Source organism: Cyanistes caeruleus, chromosome 5, assembly GCF_971803275.1.
Source record: "Cyanistes caeruleus chromosome 5, bCyaCae1.hap1.1, whole genome shotgun sequence".
Classification (NCBI taxonomy): Eukaryota; Metazoa; Chordata; class Aves; order Passeriformes; family Paridae; genus Cyanistes; species Cyanistes caeruleus.
In genome coordinates this window covers 15,220,789-15,238,335 of record NC_141705.1, presented here as the reverse complement: position 1 = coordinate 15,238,335, position 17,547 = coordinate 15,220,789, and the positions used below count along the sequence as shown (strand labels likewise).

Below are 17,547 nucleotides of genomic sequence, written 5' to 3'. Positions count from 1 at the left end.
CATGCAGAGGCTGGAAAGCTTTCATAAGCTGGAAAGCAAAAGTTGGCCAGCTGGGATGTTTGGTTTGTGGTTGGAAGTTGCCTAAGAGGCACATGGCTGGTTAATGGTATGAAGCTGTTCTCTGGATCTCACATACACTGTCACACACAGGTCAGCAGGTAGGACACACCAGCCTGGTGATGGCTGGAACACCTGAGAGCCTCACACACACTGTCTCTACAGCCTGTGGCCCAAAATGTGTCATGATAGGATCTGTTGTGGGCAAATAGAAGATGGATCAAAATTGCTTGGCTTTAGCTATCTGAGATGTGACTGTGTTACAGATACCTTTCTTACTACTCTGATGACCGCTGTAAAAAATAATACATGATAAAAAAAAACAATGAAAATGAATAGGATGTTCAAGGAACTAATCAAAGGACTAAAGTTACAGCACAGATAGGGAACAATTTTGAGGCATAATATAGCTCAGATTTTCAAAGGCCTATTACTTCTGATTTCAGTACTTTTGTACTTCCAGTACTTTTTTGTGTCTGAAACATACAAAAATCCTTCAAGCTGGAGCCTAAACCCACCGGTGACATAGGCAAACCCAAGTATGTGTTCAATGTAGAGATTTGCATTAAAACCAAAAGTAAAGATTATTACAGGCAGGAAAGAAAGACAAATAAGCAACTGCAATGTAATTTAAATATTTTATCTTTCAAACATATAACATGATCAGGGATTGAAAGGATATAAATCTATAGTGGACCCTTCAATCAGAGTCAATGAGATGAGTTTCCTGGCAACCAGTCAATACAAACATAAATAATACAGAAGCTAACACAAAATGTGCAAAAAATATATACATGAAGTTATTCTCTAGTAGAATGACCATTTTTTTTCTGGAGATTTATGTGCCATCTTGCTGGATGTCTTGGTGCTTTAGAGGAGCATCTAGTTGGAGCACTGGAATTCACACAAGTAACCCAAGAAACCTTCAGGATGGCATCTGCTCTCTCCTCCGTGTGTTCTGAACCCTGCTATCCGAGTTCACTGCAAGCAGGCCAATGTCTGACTTGGCAGGTTCTTCTCTGAATTTGATATACCATAAATCACATCATGGTGGAAAAACTGTGGAACTTTCTAGACCTGGTATTTCTGTCTATTTGCTATCCAGTGTCCAGGAAACAGCCAGCTGAGGAAAAGCTGTGTGGATGATGAAGCAATTGATATTATATGGTAAAATATTGTGTGCAAGTATGCAGCCAGAAACTTGCTGTACCCTAGTTTAAGTTTGGCCCAAGTACTGGACCACTTACGAAAATAAGTTTATTTTCCACTGTCTTACCTATTTCATCTTGTATCAAGCGAGCAATCTAAGATCTCCCCCACTTGAATTTATGTTTCACCCTCCCAAAACATGATAATCAGTCACTTGGTTCCCAGGGTCAGATGTTAGGATGGTTTTGCAAACAAGTAATCCCTGTGGGTGATGTATGACAGGCATAGTATCATTTTTCTTTCTGAAGTATGTGAACAGGAAGTATTATTCTCAGTTTAATTCTGGAGAATAAAGATAAGAGGAAATAGCAATGAACTTCTTCTAGAAGAGAAAATAAAATGAAGTGTGAGGCTTCCTAGCAGCAGCGGGATAATTTTTGATTTTTGATACTAAAAGAAGCCAGTATCTAGTATGTAAGGTTTTAATATGTAAGTTTGCCAGTCCCAAAAGTAGGGTGAAACTGATGTTAGAAATTAATTGAAGCCAAATTTATAGCCAGCTAAGGCAAACAGAGGTTATGGATTCAGTTGATTAACTTAGTACACTAAAGCAAATCTGAACAAAAAGCCTGCAAAAGAAACAAACATGAGCTTGTTCCAGCTGCCTCCTCTGTCTGAAGATATAGGTCCTCTTTGTACTGCTGGTGCAGATCTGAAGAAAAGAAAACAAACAGGATGTTCACAGCACAAAGCTGAGTTAGGATTCTTTTAAATATCAGGGGTTTTGTTGCCAAGGGTGAAGTTTGTGGCCCAAGTGCTAAGCTAGAAGTTTTTTTTATATGAGCCTGCCAACAGATTCCCTTTGCCTGTCATGATTCTATAAACAGAACATCCTTGCAAAACCCTGGGAACTCTTTCTACCTTAGCACAAGAGCTTTCTTGTCTCCCCACATCCATTTGCTGTCTCTGGCCTTACGCTTGTGATTTTATAGCGCTCTTGTAGACAGCAGCGGTCCTGGAGGACTGTATTTTCACAGCACTTGGTGCAATAGTATTCAGATCCACTTCTACGTTTCCCTGTCATTGCAATAATGTGAGAAATAAATACTACTACTAACAGCTTGCATCTGGCTTCCTTCCTGCTTACATTTGTAAGCCATCTCTGCCATCTAGTGGGTATTTTTCACTTACAAGTTTTTTCCTAATATCAGGGTGTCACCTTAACAAGCCAAAGTCCAAATTTGACTCAGCAGGAACATCATTCAAGTCTGGAGAGGAGTTAAGGGCCACCACTATGTAAGAAGCCCCAAGTACATCACAGCACCTTCTAAGCCATTCTTCTCCTACCCTGACCCAGGTAGTAGACCTCTCCTTTGCTATGCCAGTGTAACGGGAGTTGTGGTGACATAAAAAGTCACTTTGTCCAACTCTGATGTTTTTGGGCTCAGGATATTTTTCTCTGGAGGCTGAGAGGGCAGCTATCACCCCTTTAATAGCACACAGCCCACGTGAAAGGGGGCTGTCTGTTGCACTGTTTACTATGGAAGTATGAACACTGAGAACACCTACTGTGCAAAGGAAACTTTTCCAAACAGATACCCACTCCAATTAGTGATACCCCTACTGACCCAACTGCCCCCATGCCAGTGAATGGACCATCACAGAACAGGGATCCATCCACACAGAAAAGGTACCTAAGAAGATAATCATCATTTCATTTATAGGCATCTGCTTAAGGCTCTTTCTGAAAAGCCAGCTAGTTTCAATGGAGGTGGTGTTATTTACTGCAGAGAATTAAGTGATTTTGGGAAGAATGTAAGTATTCATTGGCTTGTAGTATTTAAGTTACTTAAATTTCAGGGAGAGGAAATGATAGTTTTGCATTCAGATTGGGAAGTTTTACTGTGATTTGGGATAGATGTGAAATTATTCAAACGTATTACAGTGCCATGCACAAAGGATGGAATACAGTGCTCATGAAGGAAACAAGCAAGAAAAATTTTCCTAAGGAGAGACATGAGAATGAGAACAGCTGAATTGCTCAGGAGTTACCCCAGGAGAGTGTGAGAGTGTGTTTCAAATACAGCAGGGATTATGTTACTTTGAGTAAGTAGTGACTTGGATGGAAAGGAAGGGGAGGCTGCTCCCCTGCTTACACACTGCAAACGCCATGTGGCTATACTGCAGAACTGCATGCTCACCCCTTAGCTGAAAGGAAAAACACATGAATGGTTTCCAAAAGCCTTCTTATCCAGGTTTCCTCAGCTGAGTAACACACCCACATCACAAAACTTTGAGAAAAATTATTTAAAACCTGGGAGAGGAAAAAATCTTCTGTTAAGAGCTCAGTACAATATTGTATTTTTCAAAGTGTTGTGAAGTGCTTTTTCTTCCAGTTTGCTAATATTGTCAATATGTTCACAGCTATTATTTTGAAAGGGATAGCTGTATTTTCATCTGACATGAACAAAAGCCTTGCCATTCAATGGCAGAACAAGGAAACCCTATTTTCACCCACTGCGCAAGTGGAATTTTGTAACCAATCAAAGCCCTAACAGGAAGTCTGTTCTATGATCTACTGCCCAGAAGAAGTCTGGAGGCATCAGTGGTATCTATAAACCCACCATTTTCCTTAACATTTATATGCTGGGGTTAGGATATAATTTGCACGTGAGAATGAATATTACATGGCAAGGTGACTAAAAGTTTTCAGTGACCAGCATGAAGAGGGAATACTCACTGTCTCTGTAAGTGTGTACCAAAAACTGGACATGTGTTACAGAAGGTGATACCCACCTCCTTTTCTGTAATGCATGAAGCACTACAGCCCCTCCCAGAGGCAGGCAAGCTGGAGCTGCACCTCTCTGCTGCCATAATCAGGGATAGCGTATCAGGACTTTCATAGCAGAATTTATCATTGCAGTATCACACAGATATTAATAAACAAAAATTTGCATGTGCTGGAATAAGGAAAGAAAGGACAGTAAGAAAAAAGCATGGATTAGGCATAAAAAGAATGTAACTAAAAAACAGTGTTTATGTATTTATATATTCTACAACATTCAAACAGTGAGGAAGTTCTCATTCAGATGTTCAAGTATCTTATGTGTACCTATATATTTACAACAGCATATAGATTAAGAAACATAGAATTGAAAACAGTAATCTTTACTGTAAATTCACTGAAATACACAATAAATTAATTTAATGCTTTTTATATAATATAGATAAATATGGATAAATAGGGAGTTTGGGACCAATGCTTGCTAATTAAGAAGTTATATCTTGGATGTAATCTGCATTCTTTGTAGATAACTCACTGGCACAAGGTAAATACATTAAAATATATAGATTAAGCTTCACACAAAATTGAAGATTAAAAGGAAACTTCCTCAAAATTTAGAACTGAAAATAGCAGTGTATCTGGAGAAATGTCCTTTAGACCTGTTGCCATTTGAGCTATACTTCAATTATTCAAGAAACTATATTAATGAAAGCAACTTCAAATTTGCAATAATTTTATATCAGAACGGTGATATGTACAAACTTCATACCAGTAGTGATATACAGTGTTACTGTGTGATCAGTGAGAACTCATTAACACCTAATTCTGAACAGCAGATGCTCCCAGACAGCTGTGCACAATGTGTGACTAGAAACTGCAAACTCAATCAACAGTAAGTAATAAATTCAAGACCACTGTGTATTGCCTATGGGTGATACAGAACAGGTGGTAGAGGTATCTGTTGAACTGTTGACTTTTGCATAATTTATTCAGTTGTAATGACACTGAGGATAGGTTGATTTACTTACGATGCAAGGGCACACTTAGAATTATCAGGATTATCCAGACAGAGCAAGAACATTACAGACCTGTGAAAATACCATTTTATTTAGCACCTTTCAGGCAGACAACTGAGGAAAAAAGCATGAAAAAATGAAACAAATTCACAATACTATCATGTTTAAATCTTCATTAAATTTATCTTATAATCAATGTGAATGACTAGAGCTGTGAAATAGTTATTGTGAATAACCAGTAATTCTGCAGACATTCAATATTTTTTAACTGTTGTTTAGATTTAAATCCAAATACATGAGACCATCTTCTGTGTCTGAAATTGACTAAGTACAACATTCCACTCAATCATACAATAAAAGGTACTGTTTTGATCAATTCACAACCAAAAAATGCCAAGTCTGAAAAATGTGACATCATCCCTCTACCATATCTGTCCCTCCTGAAGACACAACATTAATGGCACTTCAGTATTGAACAGCAAAAATCAAAATAGATAAGGTGCTTCTGCAAATACAGCACATTAAAAAAAGGTTTTCACTTACTTGTTATTGTCAGTGCAAGTAACATCATAACCAAGAGTTTTCAGCCTGGTTTCTAATGTCTTTACACTCCGAATTCCACAGGAATCTCTGTGAGAAAGAATTTCAATATTATTGCAAATCTTTTGTTATATTTCTTTTCACTGTACTTGAGGGAATTAGTAAAGAAAACCCCCATTACTTTACCTCTTCTATATTCCATAACACCTCTAGAAGAATGATGTACATTGCTTCATTTGCTTACGTTACTGTTGCTTCACAATTTATCCCTAGTTTACAGAATCTGGAAGATTAGCTTCAGCCAGTGTAGGGTTTTCAGATTCTAGTCACCAATAACTGATATTTGACTCTAATATTTGACTAGACAGAAAAAGACCTAAATAATTTTGTAAAATAGTGTTTTGTTTGTAATATTCTTTGGCAACTATTTAGGTAGTGATAAAGTTGATGCTATCTGTCTTTACAGAATAAGTTTGTTACAATAAATGAGAATTACACTTCTTGTTAGCTTGTTCTCTCTCTTGAATGTTGAATAATAGAAAATCACAGAAAGAAAAAACCCAGAAATAACCCTTAACACAGCTCCTGTTCCTAGCATTGATTTTTTAATTTGTACTCCAATAAGAAAGTTTACTGAGACCTCTAAACTTGCACCAACATAAAGTATTAAGGCCAGTGCTACTTACCTGCTGGTAAGTAAATACCCCTGACTAAAGAAATCATATGTAGACCAACCAAGTAATTGTAGAAAACAATTAATAAAAATATACCATTACTCCCATGCATCCATTTACTGAAACATAAATTAACACTTAGTGTTTATATTAGCTTTTGCAAAGATAAGCTGTATGTTTTTTCCCTCCCAGAGGGTATGATTCTTTGATTTAGAGAGACAGGCTGAGAAATGCTAATCTGAACTATTCTATATAGACTCCACAGCATTGTGGTAAAATACACAACAGACTATTCTGTTTGGACTCATCTGTTTTGTTGTATTTGTTTATTACTTATTTTTTGTTTGCTTTAATTAAATTACTGGCAGAATTAGACACTTTTAAAGCCTAGATTTTATTTCTGGATTAATTATTGAGAGATAAAGATCTGCTTGTTGGTATTTGCCTGCTTCTACAAATTTTCAAACAGTTAAGATAGGTGAAAATGAAAAGAATGCATATGCCAAGGTGAAAGAAGTATCACTCATCAGCATGTAATCTGAAATTCAGATTGAATCTTAATAAAACTTCATGCTCTATCTTCATTCAGCATCTGAGATCCACACACACATCTAACCAAGATTTGGCTCCAGATCTAATATTAGAATTTATTTATATTTTCTCTAACTCTGGTATTTCTATACTCTCTGGGAATGGCAGGTTGTGTCTTCTGTGTTCATGAAAGCATCTAAAATACTTTGTTTTAAGTAGTATGCAAATATAATCCAATAGAAAGATACAGTGAAATTTTAAAGACAAGTCCAAAAGGGAGAAACTAATTTTTTATTTTTTTAAGACATAACTTACAGATCTGGTCCTTCAAGATCATCCACAACCCAAATGAAAATTTGTGAGATTTTGCCTTTCTGGAGATTAGGTATTTCATAATCTGCAAAAAAACTGATTCAAGAAAAAAAAAAATAAAAAAATTATAAAGAACATGAAAATTAAATAGTCTTTTCCTCCTCTGCATTAATGAATTCACCTAAAAGTGAACCAGAATGAACTTTTACAAATGCTAAAGCAAACCAAAAATAATTTGATATTTCCTCATAATATCTAATCTAAGAAGATATGAAACCCAAAGGTTGATTTTAATGTCTCTAGATTTTTTTTTTTTTGTGACATGCTGGCATCTCAAAGCCACAGATAGATTCTAACCCTTTTTTCAAGATGTAGTATAATGATTTCCAATCTTTTAGGGTTTTTTTCCCTCAGAAAGCTTGTAAGGGCTGTGTCCTCACTGAATGCCTGGTCCAAGTCTGGGCCTAGGTCTCTCCCCTAATTTGCTATTTGCCTATCATGTATTTTCTTAAATGTCTCTATCAGCACTACAGTGTCTCTTAGCCCTTTTAAATGTTCTGAGACCTCCAAGAGAAGAAGGGAGGGTTAGTTGCCACTTGCTGGATGGGACCAGCTGTGACAATGTGGGTCTGTCCTCCTGGTGGCTCTACCACCAGGGCTCTGCCACAGAAGCACAGGACATGTGTTGCTTACCGGCGTCTGTTGGTTCATGAAGTTAGAAAATTATTTTAAATTACTGGAGAAGTGGAACAAGAGGACAGATAGCACGAGCTGCTTTCTCTGGTCAAGTCTGGTATGGCAGTGGCTGACCAGAGACCAGTAGCAGCAAAGGCAGGTTTGCCTCTTTGTCTAACATGTCCAAACCTCTCCAACACGTAGTGAAAATATAACAAAAAATAAAGATTCCAACTCATTTACTCAGTCATGCATAAGTTATTTGCAGAGAAAAAAAGAAGCTTGCTCTCAAATGTGGAGAAATCTTTTACTAGAGGTGTCAGAAGCCCTGGAGGAACAAGGTACAACTCACTTCAGTAAAACGAATTTTTAACTGGATACTATTATTAAAGAAATCTGCCAACTAAATTCATACTGCGTGAATTATTTTGCCATGAAATAAGAAATGAATCTTAACTGAAATGATATCAGGTGACTTAATGATGACTTAAGTGTACAAACTTTAAAACTGAATAAACTTTGAAAGGAGCTTTGGAATAGTTGAAAACAGACAAGAGAGATGGTTAGGGAGACAGACAGATCTTTCAGGTAACCGTCTGCTATTAATTATTCAACTTCCAGCTTTTTTTTCAAACATGAACTCTTAAACAAATTCAGTCATAAATGGACCAGAGGATACACAGCAAAGCAAACAGATGGAGTAACTGCCTTTATTTTCTCCTTGGCAGGCTGAGTTCCAGTGGTGATTTCACTGGTCAAAATACCACCAGACTGGCAACCTAGGGAACTGGTGGAATTAATGTGTGCGTGAGATGTTTTTGAAATAAGGAATCTGTAAATGAACAGAAATAAGGAATCAATTTCTAAAATAAGGCATCTATAATAGATTTTGGGTATTGGCCTGCTGCCAGGTATTACCATCTGCAGAAGATTTGATCCTAGCTGACCACTTGACCAACCCAAGAAGACTATATAAGTCTTTGTGATTAGCTTAAAGTTGTGTATAGAGAGGGATGTTTCGGGGGACAGAGGTAAGTAGTTAGGAGGAGTTTTGGAAAAGATGGTTCTTTGTTCTCTCCTATCCAGAAATAAAATTGCTTTTTCAATGGTCATTTTTAGTCCTCAGTGAATACACAGGAGGGGGATGTCTTCTATGGGTTTTTGAAAGATGTAATTTTTTGACCTGCCTTGGACAGGACAGTTGCTGAGGTAATGAAGGATGCATTTTTTACCACAGGTAAGCAGTCACTACAGACACATAGTAAAAGTTCTAAAGGGTGTACTTTTACCATAAATTTTGAATGTAAACTTAGATGAGCTTCTGCATACTGGTACACTTCTGAATAAGGAAAAATACACTTGTCCTTAGTATTGGAGGAACAAAGGGGAAGAGGAAGCTCATCTTTGCTATTAGCTTCCTCAACAAACCTTTTTTCTGCTTTCTGAAACGGTAATAGACTTCAAACTATGTCCACTCTTGGTCATGGAGAAATACTTTCCCTTTAGAATTTACCAAGTTTGTTTGTAGGCCTGACAAAAGCTACACTCCTTGTAACAATATCCTCTAGTCTGACATGTCCCCAAAGAGAAATTTTGTTAGCACTCATCTTTTTGAAGACATACACATTTTGCCACCATATATTGGCTGACTTGAGGGCACCTTTCAGAGCATTCAGCATGCTTGCCACAGCAATTTGTAAAATGCAGGAATTGAAAGATTTCCATCCACTACATATTACTCCTTCAGCTAGGGAAGTTGTCCCCACAGCTCAGCAGACTTTGATGCAACAGGTCCTTTCAGCTACACTTCCCACACTTTGTGCAGCAGTAAACCCAAATAATTGGTTGAATTTTCTTTTTTGTAGTCATCACACTCTACACAGAAATGAGTCAGTTCTCTTACCCTGGCTGTGGATAAGCTCCGCCCTCTGCAGAACCATTCAGCAAGACCTGTATCACCCCAGAACTGTGCTGTGCATACTGCAATAGATAACAATGCTTTTCAGATCTCACAGATTTGTCACATAACTTGATATTTTATTGCAAATTAGAGTGACCAAGGAAAGAATTTTACCACGAATGTCTTGGGTTGCAATGCAAGATGTAACCAAGAGTATGTATTCTATTTCCATCTGTTAAAACCAGGTGTGGCAGTGTTCTTTATCTCTTCCATGACCCATCCTCCTCCCTCCAGGGGGAGATCTTCTGTTAATGAGCCACTGAGTCTGACTGCATGACTGATAAAATTACACCATCCCATTGGGAGATGTCCCATCCAGGGGGAGGAACCAAGCATTACTACCTGGATATAATCTGAGATTTAGTACACCACATCAGCCTTTCTCCACTGGATTCCCAGAGGAAGGTCAGACCCATCTACACCACCTCTGGGCCTTCAGAAGAAAACTACACCCTTCTACAGGATCATTGCTTCAACAGAACCAGTCTGTCACCCCAGGAGGACTGCAGCCACCACTTAATCAGACTGCTGACCAACAGAGTGTCAGGGTGTATTCTGTCAGTGCATTTTGAACTAGTGCATTTTATTTTAATTTTCCTATTAAGTTGAAGGTTCTTTTTTATTTATACATACTAGTAAAGAACTGTTATTCCTACTCCCATATCTTTGCCTGAGAGCCCTTTAATTTCAAAATGGTAATAATTTGGAGGGAGGGGGTTTACATTTTCCGTTTCTAAGGAAACTCCTGCCTTCCTTAGCAGACCCCTGTCTTTTCAAACTAAGACAACGAAGAATATCAGAACTGCAAAAATAATATTAGACTAACACCCTAGCAGGTCACTGCAGTAAAAAGGACAGGAACCAAACTGGCCATGGTTAAATCAACAGTTCTTCTCAAGCTATTTTCTCACATTTATAATTAATTTCTTCAGCACAAGAAAAAAGCATTTTTCCATTCTCTGTTGAGTTTGATCTGCGAGTAAAGGGTTTTCAGCAAGGTTGTCAAATGTCACTTAGGACCTATAATCAGCAGAGAATCAGTGTGCTTACTGTGCTTACTAAATATTAAAAAGGCTAACAATTTTAACACATTATCTAGCTGAGATGAATGTTAGGTTCTTCTTGCTAAAACATTGCAGCCAGTGTAAAACAGTGAATTTGAATCAGGGGAAATATCCAGTAGAGTTATGGGTTTAAGTCTGTTTAGAACCAGCAATGTTTTCCTGAACCACCCCAGACACACTTGCAGATGTATGAAGTCAGCACTAATACAATATTTACAGTGATTGAGGCCATCCTCCAGAAAGATTCCACTGCATTGTTCTCACATTCCAACGTGGTTGGGCAAGATTCATAGTCCAGTCCTGTAGGAAGACATGTGATTTGTGCTATTAGAGAGATTATAATGAATATAAAAAGTGACTTTATAAAGCAACTAAATATATTTGTGCATTACTCACTGAACCCACAAGATTGTTTGACATAGTACTGAAAGCTGTTGTATTTTTTCAATCATTTTCCATCCTTTGTAGTTTACACAAAAACAGTGACATTCTGAGGATTCAGTAATTTGGCTAAAATGGTTCTACTCTGCTCTGGGATGCAGGGAGCTCCAGATTCAGGTGACTGAGAAAGAGGTTTATCCCCACTGCAGGAACATTTGGATTTCACCGTGTGCTCTCCTGACTGCAGTACTAAATATTCACACAATACAAGAGAGAATGAGACAGTGAAGCTATCCCTGATTTTTCATGAGTTAAGAGCATACTTAGTTTCTCCAGAACACAGCAGCTGGTCTCCATTATGGTTTTACAGATAAATGTTTAACATAGCACTCATTGTCTTACCAGGGCTGTCTGCCTGCCCACACCAGTTCAGAAAATCTCCAATGAAACCAAACAGAGTATCACCCAGAGACATGTAGCGACGTCCTCTGTCAGCAAAGCTATTGACTAGTAGCTGATTATTTTCCCAGAAAAGAGACTAGGAAAAAAAACATAGAGAAGAAATGCACCAACACTTGGGTGTGGACACAATGAGATTATGTGGTATTGAATAAAGTTTAAAACATGTTTTGGTATTTCCTTCCAAATCAAGCTAATAACCAGAAATGTTAGCTATCTTTTAAAGGAACAAAGGTTTTTATTTTCCAGAGATATAATTTCTGATCACAAGTGACTTGAGGAACACTACTTGTTTGATGAGAAGGGATATAGTCCTTTATAAAATATAGTTAGGCCTAGCTTTGCCTGGCTCAATAGACAGATTTAGGGGAAGGAGGAAAAAGGAAGATATTTATAAGCCAGATATATGTTACCACAAAACTCTCATGTTGCTGTGTTGACTTATGGTGTGAAAAAAAAATCATATGCCTAGATGTTATTTCTGTCTTTATGGAACTTCACATGAATTAAGCTATGTTGACAGTAGTATCTGTTGGTTCAGTTTGTATCATTTAGAAATGAGGAATAATTGTGCTAGAGGAAAAACTGCTTTAAAGCACAACATGTCTTTTGCACTTTCACGGTTCTTTGCAACTGCCAGCACATCAAACCCTTACTGTTTTCTGGCATAGAACAACATCCTCTCTCATTTCTGCTTTTGCTTGTTCAGTGTGTCAGTGTTTAACATGTCACTGTCATGAGACTTAGCTCTGAGGAGCAAAAGCAAAATATGACAGCAGGCACAGTATTTGCAGCCAGAGCACCTAACTTAAGGAAAAGTAGAAGTGGAATTTCAGGGACTATGGAAGAGCTCCCAGCACAGCAGGAAAAATGGAAGATCTCTGTAGTATGAAAAGAGAGACATTGCTGAGAAATTACTCCATAAAATAAATGGAGCCAAACATATTAAAACATGCTATCAAGTCTGAGTCTAGTTTATAAACTACAGAGTCTAGTTTATAAACTACAGATTGGTCAACAAGAGTGACTCAAAAGTCAGCTACAGAATGAGTCATCAATTTTGAACTGTGTCACCTAAAATCTGTTGTATGTCACAGGGTAATTAACATAAAAAAATATTACCTTGTTAGGTGGAATCGTGTGCAATGTGAGATTGATAAATAATTCATAATCCTTAGGTAGAATGTTGCAAGGATCCTTGTTAATAAATGCATTTTTAAATGCTTCCCATATCTGTGAACAATTCTTCTCACTGTAATCATTGAAACAAAGAAACAGCAAAATTGTTTATTCAAAGCCAAGCAAGAAAGATATTTGTCCTCAACTCCTCCAAATACCCCAATTAAAATCCTTAAAAGGTTAAGGCAGAAAACTGAAGTCAGGGTGATAAAAAACTTGTAGCTCAGGAGAGCATAGAGATCTTGTCTTCTGAGTCATAACTGCAGCAGATAAGGAAGATGTAGCAAGGAAAATATTAGCATTTACAGTGTGGAATTGGAAACACATTGCAATTCAACAAAAATCTTACCAGGTATGGTATACACCGTGAGTTTGCTTTCCAGCACTGTAGAAATACTGAAGAACAAGTTTTCTTTTAAATTTTCCAGATTCAAAAAACCATTTCAAATAAACCATAGCTAAATATCCAACACTGATGGAATCCAATATTACTCTTAAAATGTCAGATTCAAGTGCAGGATGAGTTGCTAAAAAGTTTTGATGGTAAAATAATGATTGTGACAAAGAGATGCCTTCTGCTTCTAGGCCCTGGGGCTATGCAGTTTTATCTTGCTGGAATGAGTACAGTGATCAGGAACTGTGTGGGACACACACTGTCACTATGCAGTAGTTACAACAACTACAAGAATATTGTTAGCATTCAACACTTCAAGTGCTGAAATGAGATGCTAGGCTGTGCACTCCAACATTTCCCTTCTGCCAGCTCTGTCTCAGGGATGAGAACATCCATGGAGGAAAAGACTGGCTATCTACAGATGGAAGTGTCCTATGTCTTTGAACTTTCAGGATCTCATCTGTCACAGCTCTTAGCCTGCCTGGAGTAATTAAGAAGGGAATTTCTACTTTCACCACTTTTCCACAGTACCTTCCCCACACAATGTCGTAACAACGTCTATGCCAGGAACACTCTGCACAACAGAACAATTGTGTTACATGCATACAGCCTTCCTAACATGAATAGATGTCATTGCAAAGCTCTAGCTTGAACAACAGTAGTCCTGATAAGTAAAGCAAACTCTGCCATTACAGTGTTTTGCTCATTTAGCATCATCCATAGACAGCATGGTTTCTGATGGTACAGGTGCTTTAGGGAGCTGCTTTGTGACAATGAATATCACAGACACTTTAAAGGAGTGCTTGTGATGAGCTATGCAGGAAACAGACCACAGATCTTCTTACAGAAATCTCTGGTCATGCTTTTAACAACTATATAAAAATTCCCTATATACTGTCAGCAGTAATGGATCTTGACCTAAAACTTTTCAGTGATGCAATCTGATCCTTGATCAGTAGTTTCAAGGTTTAAACACATTTACTTAATAAAAGGATTTGTACCCTATTTCAGATTTCAAGCTGTTATACTTTGGCTTCTGACTACTGTATATACTTAGATCTCATTTTGCTAAAGAGCTTTCTACTTGAAGTACTTATGTTAGTACTTGTGAGTTAGGATCAACTGAACTTTTAACATCTTTCTTGACAGTTGAATCCATCAGTAATTTTCTGGCTAATTCACATATAACTTTTTTTTTTTTCATGACTTCTCATCCAGGTTTGAACAGATTGTAAATCAAAAGGATTATTCTGCTCTGATGCTCAAAACTTCTTAGATGGTAAAAACACTTTTTGAAGCTACAGGGTAGGGAAGGACTGCAGTGCAGGACAATTTCTTCTAATATTAGCAGACACTAATAAATCAGATTAATTTCACACTATTTAGTTTAAAAAATTGTTTTCAAAGCTTCCAAGATATACTACAAATAAACAAATATGGAGGAAAAGCACTACAGGAATAATTGTATTATTTAGTATACTCCTGTTAGGAAATATCAAATATAATCTTAATTCAAATTCCTCACTTCTACATGGCCACAGCATTTTGTAAAATGCCTCTTTTGACTGCCATTTTGCATATTCTGTTTTAACACATGAGAAAGTTTTTCTTATGTTTCTATATACATTTTAATGTTTTTAACTATGCTGCAGTGTAAAGACATGTTTTGCTAGCTGCCTTTAAGTTAGCAAACTATTTTTAGAAAATTTGCACATAAATTCAGAAACAAAACATATCCAGGTGGTCACGTCTCTATAAAAGCTACCCAGGGGGAAACTAAGAAACAGACAATGAATGGAAAGGGATATAAATAAATTAGAATAAATAAAACAAATGATAAATAAATAAATCTAAATTAGAATATCTGTTTTGCACCTGTACAATATGAAATGTCCATTTTGTTTGGATTACATTATTTGCTTATAGACCTAAGGGAAAGAGAAAAATCCCCACATTATATAAAATCAGTTTGTAGCACTTCTTTAATAATACCAGGAAAGCAGTCCTAGTCCCGCCTGGCTTCACACTATCCTGACCGAGAATACTTCGATGAACATGTTCAAACTTCTCAATTTTAAAATCATGTAGTGAAAATGTAACCAGAATTCATTAGATAATAAAACCATCATAAACATGAGACATACAGAAATGTTTTCCAGAATATTGCATTTACATCTCTAAGTCCAAATCAGTTAATGATCCAGCTAAAATGTCTACAGTAACTATCCTTTATGTTGCTCATTTTAGCATATTCTGTATTATCATTCATGTCCTGCTTCAGATATAAATGAAGTGGCATCTGTTAAGTCCTGCAGGAGCTGTACCTATCTAGAGCCTACTGCAAGGCCAGATTACCTACACAACTGTTAACTAAGTTCACATATTTAATATTATATATTATATTGCAGGAATGTAGAAATCTACACTTAAAAATTACTTCCCCCTTCCATTGTGACACGTTTATAAATTTGCCAAGCTTGAACTGTTCCACTGAAATTCATGCACTGTGTTATTTGCATTAGGATGTTCTTTTTCCTCCATAAGAAACTTGAAAGAAAATACTTCTGATAAGTTAAGAACGTTATTGTGAAGAAATATATTGTTTTGCCTTTATTAAAAGTGAAAAAAAAATCACTTTAAGTACTTTATCTCCCTCTTTTGCAACAGGAACTGAAAATGGGAGGTTGAGGATATGAGGTGATATTTGCAATATCATCTAACCCTGTTTTAAGACAGTAATTCAATACTATAGGAAGCCAGCCATGGCCCCTCTGCAAATACCTCTTCACACTGTTAGGACAACTTTTTGGTGGCAGAATAAAAGGCTGGACTCCAGGAGACTATCCTTATTTTTTTCCTTTTTACTGAAGCCCTTAGGCAAGGAAGACAGAGAAGTGCTTATTTTAGCAAAGTGTGATTTACCTCCAGTTCTGTGTAATTAGCGCAGCCAATGAAAGCTCACAGATAATCCTACTTGAGCAGTTGGTTACTACTTGATTTTTCAGGTGGATGAGCTAAAAAGGTTCCTTCAGTACCACAGGATAGCTATAAAAGTGAGGTGTTCCCTTTCTTAAAGGACTTGACACAGAGGCATGCAAGGCAAAGCTGGTCTTCCCAGGAGTGCTCTCAGATTTGGTACTTCCAAAACACCATCCCTGTCATTTCTGTGTGTTGTTCTTACAGAAAGTAAGGGTGGGGAGGAGGGGGGCAAAAAATCTGAAATAAAGAATTGAAGGATCAAAAATCTTGCCTTAATTACTTTACTTAAAATATGACCTCCATCGAAGTTATTTTGTTGTTTCGAGACAGCTACAAGTATGTTGGATTCAAAAAGATCACTTTCATGCCTAGAAGCGTAACATCAGGCTTCTGATTAACAACCATTTTTTACAAAACATAAAAAACTAATCCAGAAACAAGCAAAACTTACCCAACAGCAGGGTTCACAATTCTTATATAATTAGAGCATCTTCCAATGACAATACTTTCCAGGTTTTGAGTAGTACCTTCACCTTTCCATTTCCTTCCCTGCACTCCCGAGAAGCTGTTCATACACAGAACAGAGATAAATAAAAGAGGAAAAAGCCGGCTCATCATCATGAATTCTTGACAATCAAAATTCTTTAAAGGAAAAAAAACAAAAAAACCCAAAAAAACAAAAAAAAAAAGAAGAGTTCAGTGATACAATTTAAATGGAAACCTGCAGTCTTAACGTTTACTATTTTCACTACTAGCTACTGCTCAGTACACAAGACAAAGGCGGAAAAATAAACCTTGCTGAGAACTATAACTGAACTATTTCCTGAAACGATTGCACCACAGGGATACATCACTTCCTCGTGTCTAAACTATTCCCAGCTTCAGAAAAAAATGAGACTTTTAAGCCACCTGGTGATAACTGAGGAGAATTGCAGTATATTTCTGTAAAGGGAGAAAAAAACCCCTTTACCACTTGAATACTAAGGATGGCTTTGGTTCCCTCAATACTTGTTGCTATGCTACACTTTGCTAAACCATCAACAAATGCTTGCAAGGAAAAAAAAAAAATCTAAAATATGTAGTTACAGCAACGACAGTGTAAATATCCAAGTCCTCGAGTTATCTTGTATCACAAATACAAGTAACATTAGTCAGCTCTTTTTCCATCTCTCCCCTGGACAGTGACAGTGACATTTTGGTGTGATGATATATGCATCGTGTCTTTGTTAAAAAAAACTGCTTTGCAGTCATGACTCAATCATAACGAGAAACATACGGATTAAGACATATCCTGTGCACTGAACAAATGTCTTCAATTTCTGCTGTCATTCTCCTCCAGGTTCTTTCCCCTAAGTGCTCTGTTAGAACATCAAAAGGCATGAATCAATCTAA

At 37.0% G+C, this 17,547-nt stretch overlaps 1 protein-coding gene across 4 annotated transcripts; it reads right to left on the bottom strand.

Moving 5' to 3' along the window:
* Window positions 1-681: 681 nt before the first annotated feature.
* Window positions 682-17,120, bottom strand: LOC111928172 (ADP-ribosyl cyclase/cyclic ADP-ribose hydrolase 2-like). 4 transcript variants are annotated; one of them, XR_015287156.1, is made up of 11 exons: window positions 16,607-17,120; window positions 12,726-12,855; window positions 11,547-11,682; window positions 10,981-11,063; window positions 9,643-9,719; window positions 7,068-7,160; window positions 5,551-5,637; window positions 5,020-5,079; window positions 4,003-4,166; window positions 3,408-3,520; window positions 682-1,918 (listed from the first exon to the last, which is right to left on the bottom strand). XR_015287156.1 is itself a non-coding variant. In XM_023925483.2 (9 exons), the coding sequence occupies exons 1-9, from the start codon at window positions 16,774-16,776 to the stop codon at window positions 4,121-4,123; spliced, it is 882 nt and encodes a 293-aa protein (XP_023781251.2). In that variant the 5' UTR covers window positions 16,777-17,120; the 3' UTR covers window positions 682-4,120. The 4 variants fall into 4 exon arrangements, 2 of the variants coding, with proteins under 2 accessions (XP_023781251.2, XP_023781250.2); XR_015287155.1 differs by lacking the exon at window positions 3,408-3,520; XM_023925483.2 differs by having other exon boundaries at window positions 682-4,166.
* Window positions 17,121-17,547: the final 427 nt, after the last annotated feature.

Excerpts from the sequence above, each read along its gene's own strand:
- LOC111928172 (XM_023925482.2), bottom strand. The coding sequence starts at position 16,776 with ATGATGATGAGCCGGCTTTTTCCTCTTTTATTTATCTCTGTTCTGTGT. Across the intron at positions 11,064-11,546 it reads TGGGCAGGCAGACAGCCCTG|GACTGGACTATGAATCTTGC; the intron begins GTAAGACAATGA and ends GTCTTCCTACAG. Across the intron at positions 5,080-5,550 it reads ACTTGCACTGACAATAACAA|GTCTGTAATGTTCTTGCTCT; the intron begins GTAAGTGAAAAC and ends GTATTTTCACAG.